Here is a 27,725-nt window from a genome sequence, read left to right as displayed (position 1 = left end):
TTTAAAATTTTCCTTACTTCCAATTGTTTTTTCTTTAAATAGACAGTTGTAAAGAGAACATTTCACTTTATCTACAAAAGGCCACATTTCTGTTGCCATGGGATTTCCTTGACAAGAATGCCTGCTCATGTTGACTTGCTGGGCAGTGCGGGCTCCTGTCTACATAGTTTAAGACTACAGAAAGCAAAGGAAGTCCCCAGACTAGGGTTTGGTGGGGAAGAAACAGGTGATTTTCTGCCTACTTTCTAATTGTGTGACATGTCCTTACACTCTTTAGCCGTGACCTAATTCATTAGAAGGACTGATGCTGAAGTTGAAGTTCCAATACTTTGGCCACCTGATGCAAAGAGCAGATTCACTGGAAAAGATTCTGATACTGGCAAAGATTGAAGGCAAAAGGAGAAGGGGGCAACAGAGGATGAGATGGTTGGATGGCATCACCGACACAATGGACATGAGTTTAAGCAAAATCTGGGAGACAGTGAAGGACAGGGAAGCCTGGCTTCTTATAATGCTGTAGTCCATGGGGTTGCAGAGTCAGATACGACTTAACAACTGAACAACAATAACAAACAATGGAGTAACAGCAAGTCAGTGGTTTTGGAAAACATCACAAATCATGAGAGAAGAAATTGAAGGGTATGCAGGAGTTCTGTGTGTCATTTCATTCAGTCCACACACACAGCTTGGAAGGAATTTCCCAAATCAAGTAAACAGTAAAGGCAGGACTCTAACCAGTTACAGGAGGTGCCAGAGTCCACGATCCTTCCAGGATCCTTCAAGCAGTGCAACCAAGAATAACGCTATGTACCCTGACTCTCCAGCACAGTGTCAGAAGAGGTTGGGTTCCCTTCCACAGCCTAGCTTCTTTCCCAGATTCTGTGGGCTGTCTTGATGCACAGAAATAAATGAGATTCTTTTGTTGGTGGCTTATAAGTCTTCCTATAGACCTCAAGCTTTCACAGAGTCATAAAACTTCCGTTCTGTGTGTACTTAAGAAAACTGTTTTTGGATAAAGACTTTGGACATTAAGTCTTAGCTCAGAAGATGTTTCTGCTTCTGAGTTATAGACAGATCACAACTTTTTAATGAAATTGCTGACACAACCTAAAGAACAACAGTGTATGACCAAATACATTGCAGAAACAAACTGATTCTTTCAACAGCATAAGGATTAGCATATTTAGAGAGAAGATATTTATAGGATGTTTTAATTAAGCTGTGGATATTAAATTATGTAAATTTTTTACTTCACCAAAATGCGATCTAAAATAGCCTTCAAGATCAGTTAGCATTTCTTTCCCTGTGGTCGGGAGATTTAGCCAATCCAAACTTGAATGGCATTGATTTTTTAAATGAGGTATTTGTTCTGAGTTGGTTGAAAATATATGGGTCAGTAAATGAAGTACTCAAATGTTTGTATACATTCTCTCTCATTGCTATAAAGAAGAGTGGTTGGTATGAAATCGGCTCCTTTGCCACCTCCTTCAGCCATGCTTAGGTTTGGGGTTCTGATTAGAAGCATTTGTTGTACCTTTTGTTGCTGAAGCCAGTCCATTAATCCAGGCTGGGAAGGGCTGTTTGTATGAGGCCGTCAGGAGACTAATGCTGCCTGCTATCAACAGGACCTCCTTGAGGAGCTGCAGCAATTAATGTTCCATTTCTGTGTCAAGCACTGTTAAAACTTTTCTCCAGGCCAAGTTTGTCCAAACATGTGTACAAGTCCACAGAGATCCGAAGTCGCTGGAGGCTGCTTCAAGAGGTTTGTCACTGACACCCGCTCTGCACTGGACGTAGGAAGCTGGCTGATGCTACAGACGTGGCCTCATAGAATAGCTTCCCCTGTTTGGACTACCTGGGGCTAAATCTAATGAGGCAAGTCTGAGCAGGAGACAAGCACAATCAGAAGAGCAGCACAGACAGTCAGAATGGTAAGCAGGTGTAAGAAAGTCTTTGACAAAAACACCTTCATATCTTCTTTGTGTAATTCAATTATTTAAATAACATTGCTTTCTTGCTATGTCCTCGGATTTCTAGATTCATGAAAAATAATTTGTCTGTGTCATGTCCAACTCTTTGTGACACCACGGACTGTAGCCCACCAGGCTCCTCTGCCCATGGAATTCTCCAGGCACAAATACTGGAGTGGGTAGCCATGCCCTTCTCCAGGGGATCCTCTCTACCCCGGGGTCAAACCTGGGTATCTCACATTTCGGGCAGATTCTTTACCATCTGAGCCTCCAGGGAAGCCCAATAAATAATTTTTAATGTACAAAAAATACACAAAGAACAAATATTTTTAAAAGCCTATAAGCATCACTACATGGAGTACCCTCCTGCTCATGTGTTGTATGGCCTTCATTTAAATGTGTGCAATATACCCATCCCCTGAATCAAGGAGATGTGTGCAGTATGAGGTTTTCAAGGCAGGATTATTCACTTGGAAGAGCTTGTCATTCATGACTCATAACTGTAGCCGGTTTATGAACAGCACCAATACCCAAATCAATACTTGATAATATCTCTATTTGTTCCATGTGATCTAAAAACATCAATTAAAGGGGATAATATGATAGCTAGGGAAAGGAACCTAGAGGAGTTCATAAGACACTCATTTACCTTGTTACTGGAAAAGGAAGGGAGATTTCATCATAACTGCACGAGACAAGCCCTCCACAACCCAACCAATCATGCATGTTTTAGAGGCACCTGCACCCCTCAGTGCTGAAGCCCATTCTCTCATCATACTTTTTAGGAATTCAAGTGGCCAAAAAATAATATAGCAATGGTACTGAATTCACAACTTTCAAAGACATAGAAATCGTATTAGAAATCACTGTCAAAAAATCAAAGCTTTATGCTTTTTAAAATGAAATTCACTGATTTAAATATTCAAACTCTATACCTTTTCAATTACATCTAAAATCTGAGGTACGAAGAAAGTAGGTCATCCTATTGAGAGTTCACAGCTCAAAGGCCTTGGTGGGATAAATACAGATCTCAAGCTGTAACCATTTTCAGAATCCTACCATGCCAAAAACAGGAATGCCATAAAATAACAAAATCAACATACATTTGAGTGCCTACTATGTGCTAACATAGTAGACACTAATTTAGGCATATTGTATATATTGTCTTTAATTCTGAAAATAGTTTTGCTGCTGCTACTGCTGCTAAGTCGCTTCAGTCATGTCTGACTCTGTGCGACCCCAGAGACGGCAGCCCACCAGGCTCCCCTGTCCCTGGGATTCTCCAGGCAAGAACACTGGAGTGGGTTGCCATTTCCTTCTCCAATGCATGAAAGTGAAAAGAGACAGTGAAGTCGCTCAGTCGTGTCCGACTTCTAGCGACCCCATGGACTGCAGCCTACCAGGCTCCTCTGTCCATGGGATTTTCCAGGCAAGAGTACTGGAGTGGAGTGTACAGGGTAGGTATCTATTTATTGTTCTTACTTCACCTATGAGGTAAGGGAGACAAAGAGTTGTTGAAATGCTTACTGAAGTTCATATGGCTAGTGAGAGAAAGGAGATCTCAAGCTCTTCCTGACTCCAATATTCATGAGCCTGTTACTATGTAACTAACACTGCTTCCTTAAAGTAATGAAGGCAAAGTTCAGTAGGAAGAATGCTACCCCCACTGAGAAGCTCATGAAATGCCAACATGTGCCAAGATCTTATACCGCTAAAAATCAATGACGCTAGAAAACCCAAGGCATGTCTTTCACGCATCACCAGGGCTCCTTGCTCTGCTGTCAGGCTCTCTGACTCCCTCAATGCCACCTCTGCCTCCACTACAAACTCAAATGACTAACTCAACTACTTTAGAAGAGAAGAATCCACTGCCCTGACAGTTTGTACACGTTGAAGCATGCCAGCTCCCTGCTCATCCACAAAACCACCAAAGAAAGAGATGTTTTCAAACATGAATCTACCAGATAATTAAAGTTTATCCTCTGCAGCATAATGTGTTTTTGTATTTTGAACATTTTTTAAAATTTGCAAATGTTTTAGTAACTGCTGTTAGAAGTCACAAAGGTAATTCTTCTCCAAAGAAAATCATTGGATATAATTTTATATTTTGACTCCTGGCCAACATTTATGAACATCAATTAAAATATCAAGTTGCAAAGAACCCAAGCCCCACCACTCAGTTACCTCATAGAGTTTAAGGGCTTCTGCTTATTCTTAATGTTTACTTCTTTCCTCACAGTTGTCTGACACTCCCCATGGATCCTAATATACCAGACTTTATTAATGCTTTCTCCTGAATTTCCATATACCTGTTCTAATTATCTGGACCTTCTAATGGTTTAGACAGTATGTAGCCAGGATTATTAGGGTTTCTCTTGTGGCTCAGCTGGTAAACAATCTGCTTGCAATGCAGGAGACCTGGGTATGACCCCTAGATTGAGAAGATCTGGAGAAGGGAAAGGCTACCCACTCCAGTATTCAATAAGCCAGGATTATTAGAAATGTATCTAAATAGGCTCAGAAAAAAATGGTATAATGGGTCTCTCTTGTTCAAACACAGGTGCCTGAGAAATAATAAGAAGCTCACACAGTGAAGTCACAAATAGGTAGCTGCCCTGTAAGTGAGCTGTGAGCTTTGAAATACTGGTTTAGTTGACTTCAACACGATATTTACTTCCAGATGGTCCTCAGTTTATATACATAATTGAGGTTATGGGAAACTAAGTAAATAAAATGCTGTTCAGCAGATACAGCTGCAGCTTCCTTAAGTCAATGTCAGAGGGAACAAAAAATTTTCCAGGGGCTTTTCTGAACATAGAGAAAAAGCCCTTGAATTAGAAAATACCTAGACCTATCACAGGTCTAGGTATTTTAATCATTTAAGTATAACTCTTAATCATTTAGAAATAACTGAAGCACCATATTCTATATTAGCATCCCTCTACAAGTCTGTGACAAACAACCCTGCAGCTTATAGATCATGGAATGATCTCTGAGAGAAAATTTCATATTTAATTCTTACGTCAAATGATGAAACCAAGAAAAAGAAAGATAGAGCCTGGAAATCCTTTTAAAGAAAATCCATTATTAAAATTTCATTAGCTCTGAATGGAAGGACATAACTAAATTCCTAAATGGTCAGGTTTATTCTAACTCTCTCTATAGTGGTTATCTACGTTGTGTTCTTCTCCAAATAAATCATATGAGAATAGACATCCTGCTGGTGCTGTGAAGGAAGACCTTCAAATGTGCTACTGTGGCTGCCAATATGGATGTCCAGCAATGCCGTGTTATCCAGCATTCAATGTACAGAATCCAGGTGGCACCTTTCATGACATAAGGCATAGATACTAAAAAAACAGTCTCTTTTGAATTTATTATTGTTCACAGATGGTTGGATGGCATCACCAACTCAATGGACATGAGTCTGAGTAAACTCTGGGAGTTGGTGGTGGACAGGGAGGCCTGGTGTGCTGCATTCCATGGGGTTGCAAAGAGTCAGACATGACTGAGTGACTGAACTGAACTGAATTGTTCACAGCAAACTCAAGAGAATATATTTGCTCAGGAGAGACAGTGAATTATGTCAGAAATAGCACCAGATTGGGTACTTAAAAATACCAAAAAATATTTTTTTGCAAGGTCAAAAAAATATTTCACTTCTCTGAGCTTCAGTTTTCTTACCTGTCAAATAAGGGAAGAAATATCCTTTGGCAAAGCCAGGTGTAGACTATGAGTAGGTAGATTGTACTTGCAGGAATCCTAGACAAGTTTTGCACAGTGTTCTCAATAGAAAGTCAAGGCATTCTTACAGCACATGAAAATTTTAAGTATTAAAAACAAATGTCAAAAAAAGCACACAAATAAACAAAATCCCTCTTTCAAGATAAAACACTCAACAAACTAGGACTCAGAGGGAACTTCCTTGAGCTGATAAAAGCCATGTATAAAAATCCCACAGCTAATAATATGTTTAATAATGAAACACTGAACTTTCTCCTAAAAGCAAGAACAAGACAAGAATGTCTGCTTGTCCCAATTTTATTTAATATTGTACAGAATACTCTTGCCAAGGCAAGAAAATGAAATAGAAAGCATCCAGATTGAAAAGGAAGAAGCAAAACTATCCCTTTTTGCAGATAACATGATCTTGTATACAGAAACTTCTAAGGAATTCACTGAAAAGCTATTAGAACAAAGAGGTTCAACAATATTACAGGGTACACAAACAATAAGTAAATAATTTATTGTATTTCCATACACTAGCAATGAAGAATTGAAATTAAGGAAACAAACATTTTATAGCATAACAAATAATAAGATGTTTGGTAACAAATTTAACAAAAAAAATGCAAAAACTGGTACTTTGAAAACTATAAAACACTGTAGAAAGGAATTAAAGACCTAAATAAAGAGTAAAGCATTCACTGGATCAGAGAATTTAGTACTATTAAAATGGAAATATTTCCCAAATTAATCTACAGATTCAGAGCAATCATTATCAAAATCCCAGATGATTCTTCTGTAAACTGACAAGCTGATTCTAAATTCATATAAAAATGCAATGGACCCCAAATATCCAAAACAATCTTGAAAGAAGAACAGAATTGAAGATGTACACTTCTCAGTTTCAAACTTACTACAAAGCAAGTAATCAAGACAGTATAGCACTGGAAAAAGATATAAATCAGTGGAATAGAATTGAAGATCCAAAAATAAACCTTTACATTAATAGCCAATTGATTTTCAACAAGGATGTAAAGGCAGTTCAGTGGGGAAATAAAATACTTTTCAACAAACGGTTCAGGGACACTTGGCTATCCATATACAAATATACATAAAAATTAACTAGAAATAGGTCATAGACATACATGTAAGAGCTAAAACTACAAAATTTTTAGAAGAAAAGACAGGAGTAAATTTTTGTGATCTTGTTACATGAAGCCTCCTTAGATATGACAGGTGACATGAAAAAAAGTAAACTAGATTTCATCTATTTAAATTTTTTTGCTTGAAATGATGCAATCAAAAAATAAAAAGACAAACCATGGGATAGTACAGAATACCTGCAAATCATGTATAAAATAATGAACTAGTAGCAAGAACATATAGAGAACTCTTATGAAAGAACTAAAGATCAAAAAAAAAAAAAAAACCACAAAATGAAACAAACAATATAAACAACTTAAATAGGCATTTCTCCAAAGACAAATGAATAGCCCAAAAGTACATGAAAAGATGCTCAGCACATCACTAATTATTAGAGAACTGCAAATCCCAAACCACAATGAGATACTACTTTATACACACTAGGAAAACTACAATAAAAAGGAAAGCTAAGAACAAATGCTGATGAGGATGTGCACAATTGAACCTTCATACATTGCTGGTAGGAATATAAAATGGTAAAACAGCTCTGCAAAACAATCTGGAAGTTCCTCGAAAAGTTAAACACAGTCACCACACAAGACAATCATTCCTCTCCTATATACTCAAGAGAATTAAAGACATATGTCCATACAAAAACTTGCATGTGTACTCATGGCAGCATTATTCACAATATTGAAAAAAGGCAAACAACACAAATGTCTACCAACTGATGAACAGATAAACAAGATGTCAGACTTGGTTCCAATAGGAAAAGGAGTACATCAAGGCTGTATATTGTCACCCTGCTTATTTAACTTATATGCAGAGTACATCATGAGAAAAACTGGGCTGGAAGAAGCACAAGCTGGAAGCAAGATTGCTGGGAAAAATATCAATAACCTCAGATATGCAGATGACACCACCCTTATGGCAGAAAGTGAAGAGGAACTAAAAAGCCTCTTGATGAAAGTGAAAGAAGAGAGTGAAAAACTTGGCTTAAAGCTCAACATTCAGAAAACTAACATCATGGCATCTGGTCCTATCACTTCATGGCAAATAGATGGGGAAACAATGGAAACACTGAGAGACTTTATTTTGGGGGGCTCCAAAATCACTTCAGCCATGAAATTAAAAGATGCTTTCTCCTTGGAAGAAAAGCTATTACCAACCTAGATAGCATATTAAAAGCAGAGACATTACTTTGCCAACAAAGGTCCATCTAGTCAAAGCTATGATTTTTCCAGTGGTCATGTATGGATGGGAGAGTTGGACTATAAAGAAAGCTGAGCACCAAAGAAGTGATGCTTTTGAACTGTGGTGTTGGAGAAGACTCTCAAGAGTCCCTTGGACTGCAAGGAGATCCAACCAGTCCATCCTAAAGGAAATCAGTCCTGATATTAATTGGAAGGACTAATGCCAAAGCCGAAACTCTAATCCTTTGGCTACCTGATGTGCAGAAATGACTCACTGGAAAAGACCCTGATGCTGGGAAAGATTGAAGGTGGGAAGAGAAGGGGATGACAGAGGATGAGATGGTTGGATGGCATCACTGACTCAATGGACATGACTTTGAGTAAACTCTGGGAGTTGATGATGGACAGGGAGGACTTGTGTGCTGCAGTCCATGGGGTCACAAAGAGTCAGACATGACTGAGGACTGAACTGAACAGACTGAAAATTAACTAAGCTGGATAAAGTGGGAATTCTAGGGAAATATTAAAAGGTGCAGAAAGAGAAAGCTTGGGACACAAACTTTGCTGGCTCCAGTTTTACTGTGGGCCTGCCTTTTGTTCCCAGATGGTTACCTACCATTCCTCTATTTAGCTTCTCAGATCTTGCCAGCAACCTCAGGATATGAAACCTTCATCTCTGCACGGGCATTCTGGGTACCTGTTTACATGTGTTCTGTTCTTTACTCTGTGTAGTTTTTATGTGTGCTCACTGGAAATGCCCTTTCCTCTCTCGCATGAACCAATAGCCCCCCCAACCCCATAAATACCATGGGTTCCCTTTCTGAGTATGTTTCAAAGATTAGTGTAACAAAGATTGAAGGCAAAAGGAGAAGAGGGTGGCAGAGGATGAGATGGTTAGATAGCATCACCTACTCAATGGACATGAACTTCGGCAAACTCTGGGAGATAGTTGAGAACAGGGAAGCCTGGTGTGCTGCAGTCCATGGGGTTGGACTTGACTTAGCGACTGAACAACAACCACAACTGCAGTTCCCAGAAGGCTCTTTCAAACCCAGAGAGGAAACTTATAAGCTGAAAGTACTGTAAGGGCAAGAAGAGAGGAGGAAAAGGAATGCCTCCATTGTGTCAGCCTAGTCCTCCTCATACTGTCTTGATTCAAAGCCCTAACTTCAACCAAGTTGGAATCAGAGCCGTTGCACAGAGCTGATATTTCTTAAAGTGCATTGTGATTTTTCTAAGATAATTTCCCCTCTGGATTCTTTTCTAACTCCATGGCTACCACCCCTATGGCCAGATGCACTCTAATCCCAGTGTAGACCAATTTAAGGCTCTGTACTCTGTAATTTTCCATAATTTTCTTAAAGCTGTGATCATCTTATCCTAACTTTTTGTTCTGTAAGGGAATTAACCACTGATAGTATGAAATCCCTGTCCTAAGAAATAAAAATCACATCCAGTCTTTGTAAGACAGTACCCATCTAAGCCATCCTGGGTGAAATTTCCCAGCAGCAGAGTTGGCCCAGCAGGTTCTGAGTGTTTCTGCAAACACTCAGAAAACAGACACAACATTTTTTATTTTATGACTGGGTTGGACATTTCTTAGTGCCATGGTCTGTGTATTTACTTGGGAGGTATACAAAATGAAGTCACATAAAGAACTGTGGAGGAAAGAAAGGGGGAAGAGAGGAGCTACCAAAACAAAGTGAATAAAAGCTTTACACTAGTATAGCAGAGCTTATGCACATTGTATTAACTGGTTTCAATTAGAGCGTATGATCCAACTGTGGGTAATGGGAAGCGGACTGGGAGAACATGCTGAAACAATTAACACTTTAAAAGAACATCTCCTCTGGTTTCTTAGAGGAAAGTCTGTTTTTATTGATTTCCCATAAAACAGAAAAATTACTTTCATAATCTAGAGAAGCATGGTAGGGAAATTGTTCATATGCTTCTAAATTAAAGAGAGTATCTGGCCCCACTCTTCAAAAATGGCTTTATATTTCTCAAAATACAAACATCTCAATATTACACTCCATATCATCAGTTCTTTCCTGTCACAGGGCAAATGTTTATCTCCAAGAGCTTCAAGATTTCTTTTTTTATAGTCATAAAGAGTTGTGTATTAACTCATGGAAACTTCATGTCCCAGCCTGAATTCCTTTCAAAAGAAAGTATTAGCCACTCAGTTGTGTCTGACTCTTTGCGACCCCACAGAGTGTAACCTGCTAGTCTTCTCTGTCAATGGAGTTCTCCAGGCAAGAATACTGGAGTGGGTAGCCACTCCCTTCTCCAGGGAATCTTTCCAATCCAGGTATCGAACTCGTGTCTCCTGCATTACAGGAGGATTCTTTACTATCTGGACCACCAAGGAAGCCCTTCAGAAAAAAGAGCCCTCCTAAATAAAGAGCCCTCAGTTAATGATGATTCCTCACCAGTTTATCCCCCATCACTTTCTTCTAAAATGACCTATCTTTTTTTTTTTCCTTTTACCAGTTTTCAACCAATTACCATATGCCCAGTGTGTATTAACACTTGCTATGCATTATCTCATGTAAATCTCAAAATATCTTGTTACAGGTGCAAACTCAGAGAGATTAAGCAAATTGTTCAAGGTTATAAAGACAAGCAAGTGGCAGAATTCATATTTTAATGTAAACTTTGAAGTGAAAACAGCAAAAGTGAGTTGCTCAGTCACGTCTAACTCTTGGTGACCCCACTGCAGGCAAATTCTTTACCATCTGAGACACCAGGGAAGCCCAACACAAATCTTATTCAGTTCTAAAGCTTTTATACTTAACTATCATCAAATATTGCACCTTCTCTCTTCTAAAATCCATCTTGAGGTAAATCTCCATTTGGAGAATTTATAGTTTTTTCTACAGACCATGGGCTTTCCAGGTGGTTCAGTGGTAGAGCATCCCCCTGCAATGCAGGAGATGAGGGTTCAATCCCTGGGTCAGGAAGATCCTCTGGAGAAGGAAATGGCAACCCACTCCAGGATTCTTGCCTGGAAAATCCCATGGATAGAAGAGCCTGGTGGGCTATAATCTATGAGGTCAGAAAGAGTTGGAAATGACTTTTTGACTCAGCATGCACTATAGACCATTATATAGCAAGTATTACCCATTATAATGATTATATGCATGTATTTTTCCCTGTTCTATCCCAGGGAATTGAAAGGTCAGTTACAACTTATAAACTATGCTCAGTAAGTGCTTCTTGAATGAGTAAATAAGAATTGATATATTCAGAGTACAGTGTTCTAATATTTGCAAATGCTTAAATGATTTTTGAAAATATTTCCCATATCTATTTATAGGTGAATATTATATAACAATAGAGATATGTAGATATAACAATATCCATGATAAGCTCCATAATAGCAGAGGTTTTATTTTCAACTTAGCTTTTCAGAACTCCTCTCATGATACTCTTTTTAAATTTCCAGGAATTAAGGGGTGTGCAAGCATATAATTCTTCTATGTATTGATACACCACATGTCCAATCAAAAAAATAATATGTTACAGCCATTTCTGAGTAATGCTTAATAATTAAGGATTGTGTTTAGGGACATTCCTCGAGGTGACCTAACCCATGCATAGGCCAGAGTCAAACTGAGTGGACCAGAGACCTGCCCTGAACAGCAGCAGCTGGTCAAGTCAAAGGTTCTTTATTTCCAACAGCCAAAAACTAATTCTTAGCCTATTTCACTCCAGATTTAGAGACCTGCCTGTCTTCACCTGAGTCCCAGAACCTATGGGTCTCTTCTCATCTGTTAATAAGTGGCAGGGTTCGGGTAACCACTGTGTTCATAGTTGTGATCATACAAACCAATGTGCATACAACCCAACTAAATTTAAAGCACAGAGGTGAGGAAGGCTATCATTCTAGTGTTTAATACAGCCGTACAAGGAGAGTTAAGTAAACAATAAAACTGTCACACTTCTCACTAGAAAAGATATTTCACTTACAAGTATTCAGGAATTATAAATGTGTCCAGGTTTCTGTATAATTACTGGAGGTAAATTTTCTATCCAGCTTGAATCACAATCTGTACACTGTAATTGTATCTAAAAGGAAAAGTCTTTAAAAATACTTCTTGGTCCCATTATTACAGACATGTGGAGTGCCAAAAAAGAGAGCCTCCTAGAAGAGAATGAGCAAGAAGTAATAGAAGTCATTTTTGAGGCAATAGGTAGCTGTTGTTAAGCATCTGCAAAGCAATTTGGAGGGATAAATTTTCTTGGAAAAACCAGTGACAAAAGCTCTGCATTTAAAATAAACCTGAGGGCAAATGAACACACAAAGATCAGGACTGTTCTGAAAAAAGTAATGAAGCCCAATTATAAGGATACAATCATCCCAGAACAAAACAGCAAGAAAGAACGAGGCAATAGGGATAGAAATGTAGGAAAGAATCAAGTGAATTTTAAAAATGCACAAAGATAACAGAAACTATCTATTTATTATGAATTCAAGTATGTATTGATTTATTTATAACCTGCTTCAGCCCATGGGGGATTTGAGGCTAATAAGACATTCTGTTAAACACAGGAGACTAAGAGTTTCTCTATTTCTTGAGAGATGAGAAAATGAAAATTAATACCAGAACTACTTTACATATCTTATACAGTTTTGTTATGTAAAGATGCTTTTCACTACTGTATAGTTAAGTATCCATACTTTCCACTTTAGAATGTGGATTAAGTCATTACCAAATTATCCCTTGCTCATTTTTATGTACCCACCTATTGTATATAACCAAATACTGAAATGGATGGACTATTATAAATTATCAAAATCCCACGATTCTGAGTACTTCTTTCTGTCTGAGATTACTACTCATTACATCAACTTTAACTCTAGCGGGAGCTCCATAAATGTTGCTGACCAGGGGATACTAGTTAAGGGAGTTTTATTTACTTTTTGGCTACAAATAAATCAAAGAACAATAAATTTCTCAAAACAAACAAAGTAAAATCTAACATGGAACTCTGCTCAGTGTTAAGTGCCAGCCTGGATTGGGGTGGGGGGCAGGTTTGGGGGAGAATGGACATATGAACATGTATGGCTGAATCCCTTTGCTGTTCATCTGAAACTACCACATCGTTAATCAGTTATAGCACAGTACAGAATAGTTTATGGTTATCAAAAAAAAAATGTATACAACTTAATGGGAAAAAGCAACTTACTGGTTATCAGCAGATTATTGGGACCTTTTCACAAAATCAAAGAGAGATTTGAGGGAGCAAAACCTCAAAGGGCAAATAATTGGCAGCTCAAGGAATTTTAGCAACTGAAGTTCACAGGTTGTTTCCCAAACTATTGTCATTCATATGATTCAATATTGATGGCTATCAGTTTCATATCTCTCTGGTACAGATTTAAAATACCCAGGAGACAGAATCCAACTGGCTCATCTAGAATCAAATATTTAGCTCTGGATCAGTCAGTCATGGCCCGAGATAGACTCAGAGAACCCAAACATGGCTGTGAGGTGCCTACCTTTGCAGAAAGGAGTTACTGAACAGAGAAAGTAGAATCATTATGGGTTGCGCAATTCCTGCAGAAAGTGTCTGCCCCACTAGGAGAGGTATTGGTTTGGCCAAAAAGTTTTTCTATAACATCATATGGAGAAATCCAAATGAACCTCTTGGCCAGCTCATTATTACTTTTAAGTAAATGGCAAAGGAAATCCATGTAAACAGTAGCTTCCAATTCTAAAGCAGGAGCAAGAAGAAACATCTTTTTGATGCCCTCACCTAACCATAGAACTGAACATCAGATTTCAATGTTGGCCCTTCACACTTGTGATCTTCAGGAAGGATCTTAAATGTAGTCATCCCCATATTTGATCTTTAGTGTCCTACAGCAGGAAGACAATCTGGGATTCTCAGATCCTCAATGGTCCAACCCCAAGGCAATAATGAAGGCTCAACTGTTTTGTTAAACCATAAGACACAGAATTCTAATAATGGACTTTCCTGCAGTAAGACTATACAAAATAACTATAATGTCAAATTTATTTTATTTGGAGCTGGAATTATCAGTATTCTGGAGGATCAGCTATTAACTGGAATACATGAATGTATTTGATAAAATGCAATCACTATCTTATCTTTCATCTTTAGCAATTGCCACAGTGCCTGGCACAGCTGAATCAAATGACAAAATTTTGTTTAGTATGAGAACAAAATTCCTCAAAACACACACTCTGAAGGAAAAAGTATAACAGGACACCTGAAGGTCAGAAATGGAAACCACCTAAGAAAGTAAAATATATATTTATTCTTCTTCAGCAAGAAATATGAAGGCTGTAAAAAATTTACTAAAGCTTATATTATAAAGAGGAAATCAACAAGTTGAAGATGCGTTTATTAAATCTACACTCACAGAGCTCCTACCATGAACTCAGGGATTTACCTAGATGTAGGTATACTAGGACCCTGAAGAGTACATGATTTCCTTGGAGAAACAGACATATAAATCAGTAATTGTGAAATACTATCATCAGGGATACAATAAAAGCAGTGATTGATGAAGAAATAGAATTATTAAAGCTCATCTTTTCTCTGGCATCAGCAGAGTCCCTAAGCATACACTCCCTTCTGACCATCTGCTCACAAAAGTGTGACATTTTTATTCTCCGAGTCTCGAGCAAGTCTCAGCTGCTTCCACACTGCCAAAATGCCTCCAAAATTTACCACCATCGTCTCTCCTTCATTAAAGCTTACCCCACCATCTCATCTTCCACAGATAAACAAAAGACAGAGACAAGCTTCCGCTTTCTCACACGATCTGTGAGAAACAGGCTCCCTCAGACCTACTGCCTTTTAACACAGCCATCAGTCATGCTATGATAGTGCAGCTGCGCCTTTCAGAAGCCTGTACCTCAACAAAAGATGAGGGTATTTATTAAAGAGTTCCACATATCACTTTACACTGCCTGCAAGGTGGGTCAAACGAGGGGAATGTCTCAAAAGGAACCTTTGAACGTTTTGTCCTCATCACACACAAATTATTTCATGACTTGCAAACTGTCAGTTACAGCACACACAGTTCCCAGAGGAACCACTGTCCTTTCTATCGGGCAATGTATGTATAAGAGAGAATCATATGAATCAGTCACTTTCTTCACTTATTCAGAGCACAGCTTAGCAGAGTGAGTTCACGAAAGGACAGTCAGGGTGTCCAGAATCTATTCCCAGACTTAGAATTCGTGCACTGTTCTTAGTTCCTCTGCATTTAAGTCTTCCATTTGCTACACAGGAATAATGACATAGTACCTGTTTGTTTCTAAGGCACTTGAAAATTCTGTGATGGAAGATTTCACACAAATGCAGAGTCTATTATTATAACACGAAGAGTTGAAAATTGCAAATCCGTGTACTCATCACTATTAAACAGTCAACACAAGAATGGAAGAAGAGAAAGAATCTTTCTCTAAGGCATCTAAAATCAAGTATTCATGAATATGCAGCTACTGAGAAAAATAAATGGGCAAATATATTCATTTCAAAGACTATTCAATTGTAAACCATCAATAATCCATTTAGACAAATCCTTTGCAATTTGCTTTCACTCCAAAAATAAATACATAGAATCCCTGATCACAGGTGTTTCTTAAAATGAAGAGCGTTCTGAGGAGACATTCTTTCTCCTTTCAAAAGGTCTGCTGAACTCTAGAATTTCAGAGTGTTAATTCTAGCACATTCCATGAAGGTTGTTCCAAAATATAAAAATAATTATCTCTTAACCTGGCCAATCTTAGAATAATCCAAGTAACTTACAGTACAGTGGTGAACAGGCATCCAAGCAGGACCTTCCACCGAACAGTTCTGGGCTGGACACTTGCCTTGGTTTTGCTGCAAATAAATAAAACTGATATTATGTTCCATATACTATGTGCAGCAATATACGCCATTGATAGGTTTATCATCAACGTATTTATTGCCATATTTACAAGTACAGGAGAAATCTTTGAGGATGATTTTTTGGTGCAGTGCTGAAAGAAATGAGGTATGTTATTTCTACTCTTACCAAGGCCAAAGAAACTATTCTTTGCTTTGTTGTATTACTCTAAATCCTGGGGTTTTGGAATCAGGCTTTCTCAGCAGCTGGTTTTTCAGATCCCGGTAGGAACCATCTGAGAAGCCTCCAAAGCCAGAGGCAGACCTGGTCTCTCCTCTGGGTTCCCCGAGGACCCTGATACATCCTGTATCCCTGTGAGACCACTTGAGCCAAGTAACAGAAAGATGTGTTTACTTATCTCCCCTTCCAGACTGTGAACTAGTAGTGAAGATCTCTCTAGGGCATTTCATAGAACCAGAGAAAGTAAAGTTGGACAAGATAGATTTTAGAGGCCTTTCTTGTCAGATCAGAGACTGAGGTGCAAAGAATTGAAACCAGGAGCACAGAGATTTAACATTCTAAACCAGTTGCCAGGCAGTACTTTTCATATAAGAGATATTTCACTTATGAGATACATAAGAAATGTCTCAGGCTAACCTATTCTTTTGTTGTAACTCCTATAAATTCAATACTAATTGGCCTTTTAGAGAAAATGAAGTGCTTTCTTTTAACCAGCAATACAGCTCCATCCTGTAATAAGAGCTCTGATTAGTGCTAAAAGGGGAGGAAATGATTACAACAAAACTTTTTTATCTCTTATTTTATTGCACACTCAAGTATAATACATAAAAATTACTAACAATATTAGCAATAATCATATAAACCACAGATGTGATTTACTGAATTACTAAATATGCTAAAGATTATTCTGGATTCAGTATTTTATCACTCATTGCTAAAACAAATATGGACAGAAGTATTGTTATGCCCATTTGACAGAAGAGAAAACTGAGGCTCACAGAGGGTAAAAAACTCATCTATAATTTATCCTACAGGAAAGCAGCATAACTGAGACTGCATCAAAAATCTGACTGACTCTGCAGCCCATGCATGCTCCTTCTATGAGAAGCTCATATTTTCATTTTCTGTTTAATGGAGCTTAAGACATGTCATCAACTAACATGATTTCATCTTATCAATGATCCTAACATGTCTAATTTAACTGGAACAAAGTATTGGATTCAGTACTTGTGCTAAGAATCTTATTTTGTGATTTGTAAGCTTTAGAGAGCAACCTTTATTTAGGTGATTTATTTTTAAGGCATCACTAAATTCTGAAATGCTGTTTGAGTGATTATTGATAAAGTCACCATAAAATACACTTACATCATCAGTCTCCAGGCTCAGTATTCTTGTTTAAATCAAAATATGACATAAAGTACCAACAGGGTATATAAGGTGCCCTGGACTGGTGTCAGGTGACCACAATTTCAAGCTAAGCTCTACCACGTGCCTGCTGCCAGGAGGTGCTGTGAGTCTGGTAGTCACATCCGTAAAACAGAATTAGTATCTTGCCTAATTCACAGGGCTCTCCAGGTGGCTCATTGGTAAAGAATACTCCTGCCAGTGCAGAAGATGCAGGTTCAATCCGTGGGTCGGGAAGATCCCCTAAACAAGGAAACGGCTAATCCACTCCAGTATTCTTGTCTGGAAAATTCCATGGACAGAGGAACCCAGTGGGCTACAGTCAATGGGGTCACAGAATCAGACATGACTGAGTGACTCAGCATATACAAATCCATAGGACTGCTCTCAGATGATAAAGATTTGCTTCAGATAACTATCACAATTTGCAAGGACTTTATGAAAAAGGACATGCAAAGTAAAAGGACAATTTTATTTTCCTTTTCTGATAGGATAAGTCAGATAAATATAATTTACCTACATATAAAGATAAGCTTTTTGAAATGTGAAAGCATTATTAAAATGCTAGCTATTATTTCTAATTATGAGAAATCATATCAAATAATGTTAGTGGTGAAGAATGTGTCTTTTGTAGTAATTCATAATAGTTATTAGTAGTAATAGTAGTAATAATAAGCTCTTTTTATATCTAGATAATGTATATTTTTATGGAGCACATGGTAAAGAGGCAAAATTTAATAAATAAGTGAGCTGTGCTTAGATGTAGGAATATGAGTACTCATAAAATGTGATGGGGGGCATAAATAAGGAGTGTTTAAACTTCTATGGATATATACCATGGAGTAAAGAAAGACAGAACTCTCTCGGAGTTTCTTGTCTCACTATTACCTGAGTTTCAGATATTAAGGCCTTCTCATTGCTGTTTTGAAAGTGAAAGTGTCCAACTCTCTGCGACCCCATGGGCTACTGCAGTCCACCAGGCTCCTCTGTCCATGGGCTTCTCCAGGCAAGAATACTGGAGTGGGTTGCCATTCCCATCTCCAGGGGATCTTCCTAACCCAGGGATCAAACCTGGGTCTCTTCCATTGCAGGTTTCTTTAACGACTGAACCACCAGGGAAGCCCATTGGTGTTTTAACCATGAAAATTAACAATATGATCACACACAATATGTGATCATATTTTTAATTGGTGCTTTAATTACGAAAATTAACAATATGATCACACAGGGACAGATAACATAAAAAGGCCTACTGAAGACAGATGCTATGAAAATATATATTATTTTGTAATCTACAGTGTGTGACTAGAAAAAAAAAAGATTGGAATAGAAGTTGGGATCTTAGATTTCATTAGTGTCTCCATGAATCTATTTGTGGAACTTTGGGAAAGTTACTTTAACACTTCAAACCTCATTTTTCTCACTTATAAACTGAGAGGATTTTATTTGATCCACTCCTATATCTACCCATGTGAGTGCCGCATGTGTGCTCAGTCACTTCAGTCCTGTCTGACTCTTTGTGACCCTATAGACTGCAGCCTGCTAGGCTCCTCTGTCCATGGATTCTCCAGGCAAGAATACTGGAGCGGGTTGCCATCCCCTTCTCCAGGAATCTTCCCAACCCAGGGATCAAAGCCTGGTCTCCTGCATTGCAGGCAGGGAGTTCTTTACAGCTGAGCCACTGGAGAAGCACATAGCCACCTATATTCCTCCCAATAATCTAATCTGTTTCCTCCTCCAAAGAGGCACATCCTCAGTTGAGGATCCCTATCATTCTGATCCACTGTTAGCACAGGATGTGGTTACTTCTCTGTGAGTTTGCATGATAATAAAGGTTAAGAGCTACTGGACCAAACACTCTCACAAGAGTTTTCCACTCAGCGTCCTTACTGAAAACCCCAACCTCAGGTTTTACCTACCCCTTTATTCTACTTCTAAAGAAGACAGAATCTAACATGGGTCAAGGGAACTGTCACAGCTAGGGAAGAAAAAGGTTAAAAATTCTCTTTTTCTTCTCCATCTTTAGTATTTTCTCTCTAATATTTAATGCGGGAAACAAAACAGAGTTTGGGGTTATTGGCTATGGGCTTCCCTGGTGGCGCAGAAGGTAAAGAATCCACCTGCCATGTGGGAGACCTGGGTGTGATAACTGGGTTGGGAAGATTCCCTGGAGGAGGGCACGGCAACCCACTCCAGTATTTTTGCCTGGAGAATCCCCAGGCAAAGGAGCCTGGGGACAGAGGAGCCTGGCAGGCTACAGTCATAAAGAGTCAGACACGACTGTGCGACTAAGCACAGCACAGCCCTTAGAAGGCCAGCAAGAATCAGTATAAATACTAGGGGAAAGGACACTCTCTAGTCTATTTTTAAGTTAATTTCTTAGGTCAAAAATCAAGAGGAAACATTAGAATTCCCTCAATGGCCAGTCTCTCTCCAAGTTAGAGTTTAAGGTAGAAGTTGGTGACAAATTACCCTAAAGACAGATTTCACTTTCCCTTCTCCCTCTCATCCATCGACACTGAATATTTATGCCTCTAGACTGTTGATATATGACTTGACCAGAATTTAGGGATTTGAAAAGCTAACTCTGAAAAACATGTTTTCTTAAGAGCAAAACTATCTATTGAGTTTTGGTCTTTTTAAAATATTATGCTGTCTCCAGCTCTCTCATCTTCATTGGTTGTCTTTTTCTGACTTTAATTATCTTGACATATTTCATTCCAGAATATCCTGAGCAAATGAGCCAAATATGCTGGACAATTACATCTCAGATTGATTATATAAATATATAACCACAAAGAATTTCAAGAAAATGCTATAAAGATTTTTCACTCAACCCATTCCATCCCCAGAGAGAGTAGAAATTTTTTGTGTATCAGAGGCTTACATTTGTTACAGTGTTTTGGAGTTTAGATCAGTCCTGGGCATTCACTGGAAGGACTGATGTTGAAGCTGAAACTCCAATACTTTGGCCACCTGATGTGAAGAGCTGACTCATTTGAAAAGACTGATGCTGGGAAAGATTGAGGGTGGGAGGAAAGGGGGACGACAGAGGATGCGATGGTTGGATGGCATCACTGACTCAATGGACATGAGTTAGGGTAAACTCTGGGAGTTGGTGATGGACAGGAGGCCTGGCATGTTGTGGTTCATGGTGTCGCAAAGAGTTGGACACGACTGAGCTACTGAACTGAAGTGCCTGTATGGGCTTCCCCAGTGGTAAAGAATTCGCCTGCCGATGAAGATCTGATCCCTGCGTCAGGAAGATCCCCTGGAGAACCAAAGGGCAACCCACTCCAGTATTCTTGCCTGGGAAATCACATGGACAGAAAAGCCCGGTGGGCAACAGTCCATTGGGTCGCAAAAAGAGTTGGACACAACTGAGCAACTAAATAACAACAAAGTGACGTTTTAGTCATTTAATTCTCAGAACAAGTTTGTGTGTGGTAGAATAAGAACTGATATACCCAAATAAAATTTTGACCTAAATGCTTCATTCAAAACAGCATGTTCTTCTAAAAGCAGAGAAAAAAACTAAAAACCTCTGTTGTTCTATTCATAATAAAATGATTCTCATAATCATAGAATTTTTTCCTGTGTTCAGAAGCGTCATATAATAGTACTATATACATATTCTTCACTTATTTACTCAGCCACTCATTTCTCATACATGCTTGGTATATATAGAGATAACAGAATTCAGAGATATTAAAATTTAAATCCTCTCTTAAAATGCACCCAATATTTTAGGAGATATAATGCAACATGTTACTTTTAAAACAGGATTAAAAACTAGGACCACTCATTCATTTATTCATTTAGTCAACAAATATTCATTAATAAATTAGTTATTGTATTATTTAGAAATAAGGATATATCAAGACTCAGTCTATGTCTAGAGAAGTTCTCAATCGAAGAAAAAGGGCCACTAATAATCATGAAATTATTATATAATGAAAGCTGGTATATGGTATACCATATGATATAAATAAAAAGTGACATGGACAGAGGAAAAAGATGTATCTCATCCATTTTTAGGATCAAGAGTAAGGGATGAGCAAGGACCCTGAAAAGTGGTGCAGAGAAACTGAGGCCAAAGGCTAGACTCTTGAACTGTGACTGACTGAGTCAGGTATGGCTTTATAGAGAAGATACTTCATTTTTCTAGTGAAGATTTTAGGAGTGAAAGGATGAGTAGAGGGCCTTCCAGGAAAAGGGATGCCATGCACCAGCTGATAGTGAACCAAGGTGTCCTTGGACTTGGTGAGGAAACCCCTTGATTTTGGGTCACAGAAACCTTGGAATGAGGGCAAGTATGATTCTATGCTACAGGGAAAGCAGACTTTAGCCATTCCCCTCGTTTATTTCTACTTCACAGCTTATGGACAGCAGGGAGTCCTGCCACAGAGTGGACCTAGAGGGATCCAGGCTTGATCCTATAAAAACAAACAAAAACTCAAGAGGTTCTCCTGAGTTTGGTCTCTGGAAAAGCACATAAGGTATCTTTCCCATCTTTTCCGAAACTCTCAGGTGTTTGACAGATAAAGAAAAAGAGATTAAAACATGATGTTTCCAAGGGGCAAAATTAACTGCCATGGCAGAACTAAAATGACTGTACTACTGTATTTCCAAATACATTGTGAGATGTAAAGTATGGTATAAATGTAAGGAATAATTACATTTAAAGGATGAATTATTGTAAACATCATTATTTAAGAATTAATGCTTAGTCCATTCTAAAGGAGATCAGCCCTGGGTGTTCTTTGGAAGGAATGATGCTAAAGCTGAAACTCCAGTACTTTGGCCACCTCATGTGAAGAGTTGACTCACTGGAAAAGACTGATGCTGGGAGGGATTGGGGGCAGGAGGAAAAGGGGACGACAGAGGATGAGACGGCTGGATGGCATTACCAACTCAATGGACGTGAGCTTGAGTGAACTCCGGGAGTTGGTGATGGACAGGGAGGCCTGGCATGCTGCGATTCATGGGGTCACAAAGAGTTGGACATGACTGAATGACTGAACTGAACTGAAAATTACTAGAAAACACATTTGCTGACTAGTGCTGCACTCAATATGCCAGCAAATTTGGAAAACTCAGCAGTGGCCACAGGACTGGAAAAGGCCAGTTTTCATTCCAATCCCAAAGAAAGGCAATGCCAAAGAATGCTCAAACTACCACACAATTGCACTCATCTCACACGCTAGTAAATAATGCTCAAAATTCTCCAAGCCAGGCTTCAGCAATACGTGAACCGTGAACTTCCAGATGTTCAAGCTGGTTTTAGAAAAGGAAGAGGAACCAGAGATCAAATTGCCAATATCCACTGGATCATTGAAAAAGCAAGAGAGTTCCAGAAAAACATCTATTCCTGCTTTATTGACTATGCCAAAGCCTTTGAGTGTGTGGATCACAATAAACTGTGGAAAATTCTGAAAGAGATGGGAATACCAGACCACCTGACCTGCCCCTTGAGAAATCTGTATGCAGGTCAGGAAGCAACAGTTAGAACTGGACATGGAAAAACAGACTGGTTCCAAACAGGAAAAGGAGTACATCAAGGCTGTATATTGTCACCCTGCTTATTTAACTTATATGCATAGTACATCATGAGAAACGCTGGGCTGGAAGAAGCATAAGCTGGAATCAAGATTGCCAGGAGAAATATCAGTAACCTCAGATATGCAGATGACACCACCCTTATGGCAGAAAGTGAAGAGGAACTAAAAAGCCTCTTGATGAAAGTGAAAGTGGAGAGTGAAAAAGTTAGCTTAAAGCTCAACATTCAGAAAACGAAGATCATGGCATCTGGTCCCATCACTTCATGGAAATAGATGGGGAAACAGTGGAAACAGTGTCAGACTTTATTTTGGGGGGCTCCAAAATCACTGCAGATGGTGACTGCAGCCATGAAATTAAAAGATGCTTACTCCTTGGAAGGATAGATAGCATATTAAAAAGTTATGACCAACCTAGATAGCATATTAAAAAGCAGAGATATTACTTTGCCAACAAAGGTCCATCTAGTCAAGGCTATGGTTTTTCCAGTGGTCATGTATCGATGTGAGAGTTGTACTGTGAAGAAAGCTGAGCACCGAAAAATTGATGCTTTTGAACTGTGGTGTTGGAGAAGACTCTTGAGAGTCCCTTGGACTGCAAGGAGATCCAACCAGTCCATCCTAAAGGAGACCAGTCCCGGGTGTTCGTTGAAAGGACTGATGCTGAAGCTGAAACTCCAATATTTTGGCCACCTCATGCGAAGAGTGAACTCATTGGAAAAGACTCTGATGCTGGGAAGGATTGGGGGCAGGAGGAGAATGAAGGGGATGACAGAGGATGAGATAGCTGGATGGCGTCACCGACTCGATGCACATGAGTTTGGGTGAACTCCGGGAGTTGGTGATGGACAGGGAGGCCTTGTGTGCTGCAATTCATGGGGTCGCAAAGAGTCGGACACACCTGAACAAGTGAACTGAACTGAGTAATATATGCTTTAGTATAGTTACATAAATTTCAAAAAATTGGGGGAAAAACACAACTCTTTGGGATAACTTCAAATCATTGCAGCTATATAATGTGTATGTATACATTCATCCATACATACATATTTGTGTATACACATATGTATATAAATAATTGTACTTAAAGAAATAAAGATTTTCATCCAATTAGTTTCCTAATATGCCATAAAGATGCTTTGCCACCCATGAACTACAGCTTGCCAAGCTCCTCTGTCCATGGGACTTCACACTCAGGAATACTGGAGTGGGTCACCATTTCCTTCTCCAGGGCATCTTCCTGCCCCAGGGACAAAACTTGTGTCTCCTGGCATTGGTGGGCAGATTCTTTACCAGTAAGCCACCAGGGTAGCCCCACAGGAAATTTGGGCAGGCCCAGAAAGAGAAACTCCCTAAGACCAACAACAGTGATGACCCAGGGTCTATTACTAAACTCTCTTGTCTCAGTTATGACGATTAAAAGAATTAATACAAGTGCTTAGAATTATTTCTAGACATAATCAACATTACATAAGCGTCAGCTATTTTCTTTGTTTTTGTTATTATCATTATGATGATGCCAGGCTCAGAGAGCAAAAAATATGACAATCCCAGGGTAATAACTTTCCATTCTCCTTTTTTTAAATTTCCCTACCGTACTTCAAATCTGGAGGGATCAACAACCAACTAGCAAATGAGAAATAAGAAAAAAAAAAAAAAAAATACCTAGCCCTACCTATAGCATTACCCCAAAGCAGACACTCTATCTGAAGACCCCATAGTAAGAAAAAGAGAATATTTAATCAGGAAAAGTGTTCAGAGTTCTGATTACTATTTGAGACTGGACAATTTTAATTACTTAATTGAGGCTGTATTTGTGATTTTAAGTGGCTGTAGGACTTTTAATTCTTTCCAAGTACCTGGAAAGTCATGGACTGCTTGAGTTTTCATCAAGACAGCAAAGTAGGGATCACTGACACTAAGAAGCTTTAAATAAACAATTTTGTATAAAATAAGCTACAAGGATATATTGTACAATACAGAAAATACAGATAATATTGTATAAAAACAGTAAGCAGAGTATAATCTTTAAAAATTGTGAATGACTATATTGTACACATATAATACACAATATCATTCATCAACTCTACCCTGATTTAAGAAGTTTTAAAGTAACAAGAGAGAGCCCAAATAAGAAGATTTCTAGTACTACATCCTGCTTGTTCAAGATATCTACTACAGATAATAAACCCGCTCATGGTCAGCATTAACATTTGTCATTAAATTTGGGGCTTAATTCCTCAATATTCAACTTTATCCCTTCCTGGGCTTATCTTTGTACTCGCTTCCTTTCATTAATATTTTCTCAGGTGTCAAAGATGTTTAAAATGAGTTGGCCTAACTAGTTTCTTAAGAAATCCTTAGTAAGATTAACATTGTGCTGGGAAATCATACATTCAGCTCTTCTGCAAATGAGAAAAATGCTGCTGACCCATTCTCCAAAGGATGCTGAATGCTGAGAGAGAGAGTTTTTCAGGAGACAGTGATGGCAATGCTGAGTCATGATCACGTTTTCCAAAATCTCTTGTGACTCTCCAAGCAGGCATTTGCCTGGGTTAGCAGAGGTGCTAACCAGTACATAAGAGGATGAAATATGTCATGTTAAAATCTTTTCTAATCATTTGGCTACCTGGATAAATTAACTATGATGAGTTATATAAGCTCTGAATGTTCAAAGCAGACCACATTTGAATATTTATCATATATGAGTGTCACTGTTGGAACTTATTTTATGGCATCAATGGAGAGAGGGCCCTGGAAGAAGGCATTTCCCAGGTCTATAATAAAATAATATTTATTGAGTACTATTAGATGCCAGGTACTTGAAGTGAGTTGTTAGTTCATTCTAATATTAAATTACTTATCCTGAAAAGCAGTGGAAGAAAGCGTTTAAAACAATGAGGAATCCAAGGTTTTAGAATCCATATTTAGAATGCTAAATCTGTCACTTTTTAGCTCTGTGAATAAGTTTCTTAGACTCTGTGAATTTCAGTTTTCTCATCCATAAAGTGGAGAGAATAATACCCAGTTTAAAGGATTATTATTAGGATTATATAAAATAATAATGGAATATATTTAACCCAGGGTCCAATATACATTCTAATCAGAAGTGTATTTATTTATATAATAAAATATATTTATTAATTAGAGACATATAAGTTAATAAGATTAATACTTATTAAACAGAGATTTTCCCCCTATCCCACTTGGCTTCTCTAAACCTATTTTCTCACCCCAAGTATAAAATAGTATGCATCTCACAAATCTCACATGTTCACTATGAAAATTAAATGAGAAAAACTATGAAAGTGAAAGTTGCTCAGTTGTGTCCGAGTCTTTGCGACCCCATGGACTGCCCATGGAATTCTACAGGCCAGAATACTAGAGTGGGTAGCCTTTCCCTTCTCCAGGGTATTTTCCCAACCCAGGGACCAAACCCAGGTCTTCCGCTTATACAAAAGTACTTTACATACATCAGGAATTTTAAATCTAAGTTTTCAATTTAAGTTGGAAAGAACATCTGAAATACTGCAACAGTTTTAGGATGACTAAATTTGGGAGCTAGAATTGACTCTGCAGTCTGGAATCACATATTTGAAATAATTGGTCTGTAAATATTTCTAAGAAATATATTATATTACAAATTTTGTGGAAGCATCTTCTGATAATCCCTGAAGCTCTAGAAATCTCCAAAGTTGAATTATTGCTACGTAGTTAGATTCAATAGAGTAATTTAAGCTTCTAAACACGAGATTAAAAATACAGTCTTGTAAAGTACTTTAAATGACATTGATATTTGCATGCTGTCACTGCATCCTACTGACATAATAAGATGAGACAAGTGAAATGAACTACAATTGTACTTTTCTCCTTGCAAGAAAAAAACTTTGAACATTATCTACTACCATAGTCCATGAATACTTTTCATTGGTAGATCTATTATATCATAAACTACAAACTCCTGTGGAAACAAAGCCTGTGATTTTTAAAATAAGCTACATTTTTCTTCCTGACACATTTTAAAATTCATCTGTAAAAAACACCTCGTTTGAATAAACAGCTAATGAAAAATATCTAAAATCTCAGGTCTGCCAAATAAGGCCCATCCTTTGAGGAAAGAAATGCCATTCAGAAACAAGATCAAAGCAATTCATTTCTATTTTCACTGCTACCATAGAGACAAAGAAAAAACAGTGAAGAGTTTTAGCTGACTTAATTCTTCCTGAAATTTATAATTAACTACACAGGAAAGGGGACAATTACCATATTTCTAAAGAATAAAGGATTTAAAAAGTTGAGCTTTTGATAAGACATAATTATAACCTATTAAGTATGCAGTTCATATCAATTTGTTCTTATAATCTTCTTGAGTTTCCAAAAATTGCATTTATATTGGACAGTGTTTTATGAAAAGTACACACAGAATGCCATCACTTTAAATGTAGCTACTTCTCTCTTGTCAGAGGTTTTTCTCAGATATTAAAAATTCTGCCAAAGCCTAACACAAAGATAAGGGGGGTAGATGGATATTATTTTTGTATGTGCCTTGTCTTTCTGACACCTATGAATATATGTTTTTGGACAAATGTTAATCAATGAAAGAATGTTCAGGCTTTTGTAGATCAGGCACCATAGCCAACATCAAGCAGTCAGCCAGGAAGAACTAACAATTAGACCTGTCCTCGATTTAAATAGAACTTCAGATTGCTAAGCAAATTACATGTGTGTTAATTCAGAACAGTTTTATTTTAAAGGACTAGCAAGAAAGCACTATAGCTTGAAATCCTAGAGGAGTCATAACAAAGACCAGGGAGGGAGAATTTCTTTTTTTTTTCCTAAAAGTATGTTTTCATTTATG

The 27,725-nt window shown here is 38.1% G+C and overlaps 1 protein-coding gene across 4 annotated transcripts in view; it reads right to left on the bottom strand.

Annotated features, from left to right (window-relative positions):
* The window catches only part of DLG2 (discs large MAGUK scaffold protein 2), a 2,332,068-nt gene that overhangs the window by 1,812,225 nt on the left and 492,118 nt on the right, over positions 1–27,725 (bottom strand). For all 4 annotated transcript variants that reach the window (XM_070783335.1, XM_070783336.1, XM_070783337.1 and 1 more), the window contains one exon: positions 15,824–15,898. In XM_070783335.1, coding sequence (XP_070639436.1) covers positions 15,824–15,898 — 75 coding nt within the window. The remainder of the gene's footprint in view (positions 1–15,823; positions 15,899–27,725) is intronic.

This window comes from Bos indicus, chromosome 29, assembly GCF_029378745.1.
Source record: "Bos indicus isolate NIAB-ARS_2022 breed Sahiwal x Tharparkar chromosome 29, NIAB-ARS_B.indTharparkar_mat_pri_1.0, whole genome shotgun sequence".
NCBI lineage: Eukaryota > Metazoa > Chordata > Mammalia > Artiodactyla > Bovidae > Bos > Bos indicus.
Note: the sequence above shows the minus strand (reverse complement) of the source record. Positions and strands in the feature narration are given on the sequence as shown.